At 45.2% G+C, this 6,281-nt stretch overlaps 1 protein-coding gene across 1 annotated transcript in view; it reads right to left on the reverse strand.

Annotated features, from left to right (window-relative positions):
* RNF2 (ring finger protein 2) overlaps positions 1-828 on the reverse strand; it is a 28,411-nt gene extending 27,583 nt beyond the window's left edge. Inside the window, exon 1 of the mRNA XM_042463571.1 lies at positions 668-828. Within this exon, the coding sequence (XP_042319505.1) occupies positions 668-812 (145 nt within the window). The 5' untranslated portion in view covers positions 813-828. The remainder of the gene's footprint in view (positions 1-667) is intronic.
* Between the last annotated feature and the right edge of the window lie 5,453 nt (positions 829-6,281).

The raw sequence follows: 6,281 nt of genomic DNA on the forward strand, positions 1-6,281 counted from the left end.
CTCCTCCTCCCTCCCTCCCCCGAAAAGAAGGAGAATGAATGAATTTGAAGCATGGAGGAAGGAAGGAAAGAGAAAGAAGGAAGGAAGGAGGAAGGAAGGAAGTAAAAGATGGAAGCCTGGATGGAAAGAGGAGAGAAAGAACGAAAAGATGTAGCAAGGAACGAAGGAAAGAAGTGTGGAAGGAGGAAGGAAGGATGGAAGGGAAAACGCGAAGAAGGAAGGAAGGAGAAAAGCAAAGAAGGAGGACGGACGGACGGAAAGCGGGAAGGAGGAGGAAAAGGAAGGAAAAGAGGAAGAAGGAAACAAAGCAAGAAGAAGAGAAGGACCCCCCCCTTCTCCCTTGAGGTGGAAGGGCTGGCGATGGCGATGCCTCTCCCGTCGGAACGGGAGGGAGGGAAAGGCCGACATGTTTCCCCAGAGGCTGAGCCCAGCAAGCTCTTTTCTTGCTGCGTTAAGGCAATAGACAAAGTGAACAAATGACAGGGTTTGCCACCCCTTTAACTATGCACGCGAGGGGAGCTGGGAATGGTAGTTCTTTGGGGCCCGAGAAACTACCCTTCCCAGAAGCCCCTCGGCCTCCGGAGCAGCCGGGCAGCGGGGCCAGCCCTCCCTCAACCTCGGAACAGCCGCCCCTTCCTCCCTTCCTCCCTCTTTCCCTCCGACTCACCGGCGCCCTCTCGGTGTCCCGCCCGTCCCTCCCCGCAGCTCGGCTCTCCTGCCGGGGCGCGTCGGCGCCTCCCGCTCCTCTTCCCGCAGCCAGGGCTGAGGCGAGTCGGAGGCGGCAGCGACTGTCTCGGCCCCTCTTCACCCATAGCCTCCCAATATGGCGGACGGCGTCGCAAAGGACGCCGGGGAAAGGAGGAAGAGCCTTTATTATTACATTCTGCTCTATCTCTCCTCCTCTGAATGGAAAAGCGCGAGAGAGGGGGCGGGGCGTAGGGAGGCCACGCCCGCCGCTCCAGGCCACGCCCCTTCGCCACAGGTACTGGGCCGTTTACTGTCAATCATTGGCTGCTTCCAGGCTGGAGGAGTAATCTACTTTGAGACTGCTTTGTTTGGCTCTTTGCTATGGATTCTGGGAGTTGGAGTTTGTTGTGGGGCTTGGGCCCACAAACGCCCCACAACAAACTCCAACTCCCAGAATTCCATAGCAAAGAGCCAAACAAAGCAGTCTCACAGTGGGTCGCTTCTACAGTGTGTTTTGGACTGCAGTTTCAAGGGTTGAGAGGGCAACCAGGTGTCCTCCTTTTCCAGGACGTGTCCTACATTCCAACCTCCTAGTGTCCAAGGAGAACCCCAGAATGCCCTCCATTTTGAGCAGGGCTAAAAAGGCACATTGAGTAACACCGTGCTGGCCATTCCCCTTCAAGAAATAACAACTGTGTACATGATATAAGTGTAAACAAACCATTTGAAATGAATATACACTCATTCCTCCTTATTTGCGGATTTAGTTATTCACAGATGTGATTAATACGTTCTCTCTAGGGATATCTAGGTCCTCCAGTGCAACTCTATGGTCAACTTTAACTAAAAGTTGCAATGAAAGGCCTAGAGATTCCCAGAGAGAAGACTCTACTAGGCTCCTCCACTGCAGTTCCGTGGTCAGTGTCTTTATATGGCACAGTTTATTCTTGTTGTTTTGTTGTTAGTTGTAGCAACATTAAATTAAATTCATACATTAAATTAAAAGACTGAAAAAAATTCTAGAGCTTTGATAATAATAATAATAACAACAACAACATTTATTTTTATCCCACCCTTCTATGTAACACAGCCAGGGTGGCTTACAACATTAAAACATACATTCCCATATATCCCCAAATCCCACCCATAAAATACCATGAAATGATTTATAATGTAAAACATAGCATAAAATAATAAACAACTGCAGCAGAGGTATAGCAGGTTAGGTCTTTTTGGCAGCCGGGAATCAATTCAGGAAAGGCCTGCCAGAAGATACCCGTCTTAACAGCTTTTTAAAAGCTGTTCAAGGTGGTAATGTGATGGATCTCATCTGGCAGGCCATGCCATAATCTGGGAGCGGTGTCTGAAAAGGTCCTCTGGGCAGAAGCAGACAGCCTCGTTTGTATAGGTTGCAGCAAATAAATTCCTCCTATTAGGACCTAAGTGCATGGGGAGGATTATATGGAGGGAGATGGTCCCGAATATAGGTTGGACCCAAGCCATTTAGGGCTTTAAAGGTGATAACCAACCCCTTGTACTGGGGCCGGAAACTGATGGGCAGCCAGTGAAGTGATTTTAAGATTAGTATTGTATATGGATGTACCTGAGACCAGCCTGGCTGCCATGTTCTGTACTAATTGGAGTTTCCGAACCAAGCATGAGGGTAGCCCCATGTCGAGTGCATTACAGAAATCGAGACAGGAGGTTACCGGCGCATGTACCACAGTTTCAAGTTCCCTAATGTCCAGGAAAGGATGCAGCTGAAGCTGATAACAGTCTCCTGACCATCACATTTGATTAGCCATCAGGAGCGACATATCAAGGAGCACCCCCAAAGTGCGAACACAGTCCTTGGAGGAGAGTGTGACCCCATCCAGGACTGGAGGTTGCATCCCTATACCTGGTGCTAAGGTGACGGTCTCTAATACTGTTATTGCTGTACTTGGAAGATCAAAGCTCCTTCCCTATCCTACTCAGTTGCAACAGGGGTCAAAAGTGCCTCAGATAGGCACACAATACTTCGGTATAGTGTGGACAAGGGGACAGGTAATATACCAGAACACTGCATAATTTATAAAATGTTCATTGGATCTTTAAATGCGTAGTTTACAGCACAAATGGGAGCACTTCCGAACATGCTTGTCCCACCTGGAAGAGTCCAAATAGTCTTACAATACCTTAGGGTTCATTCACACTACATACTTCCAACACTATGATTCCACTTTAACTGCAATGTTTCCATCCTATGGAGTCCTGGGATGTGCAATTAAAAGAAGGGTGTTTAGAGTTATGGGGGGTGAAAGTTGTAGTGCCTATGACCAAACTGCAACCCCCTCTGGGATGCCATGGCAGTTAAAATGGAACCATAGTGCTATAACTGTGTAGTGTGAAAGGGCTCCAAAGATTAATTTGGTTTAAGCAGCCTGCTTCATCTGCAGTCCACAATGCACCTCCTGTAAGGAGACATTTATAAATAAATATTAAAATAAGTAAAAGCCCACAGCTAGCTATAATTTACTAAACATCCTAATTATATTAGGACCTAATATATACAATCCACACTGCAGAAATAATCCATTTTAGCTGCCCTGGCTCTATTCTATGGAAACCTAGGAACTGTAGTTTTGTGAGACATTTAGCCTTCTCTGTCAGAGAGAGCTCTGTTGTCACAATAAACTATAAATCCTGGGATTCCCTAGCATTGATCCAGGGAAATTAAAGCAGTGTCAAACTGGATGATGGGTAATGTCATACAAGCTGTGGTAATCCTGGATGATGGGCAATGTTATACAAGTGGTGATGCTGGGTAGAATGAAATATTATCTTTCTTGAAGCTGGCTAATGATGCAAGAATGAGTTTTGACCTGTCAAGGTAAATTTAATGGGATTCTCTGTCCTGACAGTAATTTAGGGCCCGAACAGACAGGCCAAAATAAAGCTGTTTCGGGTCACTTTGGAGGTATGCTGTTTAAATGACACATCTTAAGAGTCCCATTAGAGGTTATGAGGCGCATACCTGCATGCCGCTGCAAGCATGTGCCTCATTATTTTCTATGGGGCTTGAGCATATGCTGTTTTCCCCATAAGCGGGGGAGTCCGGAACGGATCCCCTGCATATACAAAGAGTGGACTGTATATGAGAGACAGTGTGGCGTAGTGGTTTGAGCATTGGACTGGGACTGGGAGACCAGGGTTCAAATCGCAGCTTGACCATGGAGACTCTTTGGGTGACCTTGGGCAAGTAACACTCTCTCAGCCTCAGAGCATGGCAATGGCAATGGAAAACCTCCACTGAGGAAACTTGCCAGGAAAACCCCATGATAGGCAGGTGCCTTAGTCATCATAAATCAGAAACTACTTGAAGGCACACAACAACAACAAATGTGTGTGTGTACAAATTATTGTCCATGTTATTCCACTTTCTGAAACTGCAATTTACTATATTTGCAGAGTGACCAGATGTCCTAACACCAAAGGAGGACAAGGCACAGTTAAAATGTAGGGCATGCAAGATAAATGTAGGATATTACAAAATAGAAGCTAAAAACATTCATATCAATATAAATTCATGCTTCTTATGCTCAAAAAGGAAACCATTTTGAAATTCCTCCTGGACAGATGGTCAATTTGTATATTTGGATACTGTCATAGGGGTTTATCACACGGGAAGAAAAGCGCCTAGATCCCGTGAATAAACGGGGATTAGATCTGGAAGGTGGGATTGTTTTCAGACAATGTCCCCCAACATTGCCATTATCCCTGACTTAACCCGTGATTAAAGTCGCCCAAACGTGTCTATTTTTACTTTCCAGATTTTCCTGAAAATAAAAAGAGGCTAAAAGTGGACAGAACATGCACTTTAAATCACAGGTTAAGCCTGGGATAATGGCAACGTCAGGGATGTTGTTTGAAAGCAGTCCCACTTTGGGGGGGATATTCATGGATTTGACCACCGTTGAATCACAGGATTTGGGCGCTTCCCTCCATGTGATAAACTCCATAGTGTTTGTGGTTATGTCTGTGGTAATGGCAATGTTGGGGGATGTCACCTGAAAACAATCCCGCTTTTGTGGAATATTCCCAGATTTAATCCCCGTTTATCCATGGGATTTGGGCGCTTTGCCTCCTGTGTGATAAACTCCTATGACAGTATACAAATATACAGCATGACCTTCTGTATTTAGATATAGGATGAGGGACCCCTGGCTTAACAATAGTACATGTGAAAGGGATCTAGGAGTCCTAGTAAACCACAACTTGAACATGAGACAACAGTGTGGCACATGAGCTGTTGTGATTCTATGTAATTCTAGGCTGCATTAATAGAAATGTAGTGCCTAGGTGTGTTACAGACTGCCATTTAGTATGCGCTCCGCGCGTACTAGTTAGAAAGTGGCGTGCTAGGGTTAGGAAGGGTTTTACCTTCTTAACCAGCACCGTCCCTAGTATGCGGGAGCACATAGTAAATGGCAGTGCCTGTCCACACGGGTGCCACCATCTTTACGTCTCGGACGCACAGCGTCCAGATGTGGCGCACGGAAGTGACGCCGCGAGTGCACGCCTCATGGCGCCACTTCCAGGTGCCAAGAAGCGCTGTTCCGGCGCTTCTTTTTAGCTGCGCCGGGAAGTCTCGCTGTCTGGCCGCTGGGGCTTCGCGGCGCAGCTAATGACAGCGGCGGCAGACCGCCCGCTTTTGGGCGGTCTGTAATGCGCCCTAGATAAAGGGATGTAATAGTGCTACTATTCTGCTTTGGTCAGGCCTCACCTATCACAGGGTTTGTTTGGGGTTTTTTGGCAAGACTTCTTCAGATTGGGTTTGCCTTTGCCTTCCTGTAACATTCAGGGAGTGTGATTTGCCCATGGTCACCCAGTGGGTTTCTGTGGCTGAGCAGAAATTCAAACCCTGTTCTTCAGAGTCATAGTCCAGTGCTCAAACCACTGCACCATGCTGACTTTCTCACTTGGGGCTTACTATCATGTACAGTAAATATTCATTGACACAAGTTACATGAGGGTTAAATACACTTTTTTTAAAAAAAAATATAGCTATAATGGACTGTTCAGTGGTAAGTTTCTTTTCTAGAGGAAAGGCTGGGAGTGTCCTGGTTGTAGGAAATACAGTTGGTCCTCCATATCAATATATTCTTTATCCACGGATTCAACCATCCACAGCTTGAAAATATTTTTAAAATTATAAATTTCAAAAAACAAAGCTTGATTTTGGCGTTTTATATAAGGGACACCATTACTGATTGTATGTACAGTGCTGTGTAAATCTACAGTTGTTGTTATTATTATTATTATTATTATTATTATTATTAACCTTTATTTATAAAGCGCTGTAAATTTACACAGCGCTGTACATACACAATCTTTTTAATTGGACGGTTCCCTGCCCTCAGGCTTACAATCTAAAAAGACACGACACAAAGGGAGTGGTGGTGGGGAAGGGGCCTCTCTAGTAGGATAATACATATAAAATACATAGCAATACAGGAAATGATTCAATAAAACTGGCAACAGTGCTATATAAATAAAGCATAATAATAATAATAATAATAATAATAATAATAATAATAATAATAATAATAATA

This window comes from Sceloporus undulatus, chromosome 4 (assembly GCF_019175285.1).
Source record: "Sceloporus undulatus isolate JIND9_A2432 ecotype Alabama chromosome 4, SceUnd_v1.1, whole genome shotgun sequence".
NCBI lineage: Eukaryota > Metazoa > Chordata > Lepidosauria > Squamata > Phrynosomatidae > Sceloporus > Sceloporus undulatus.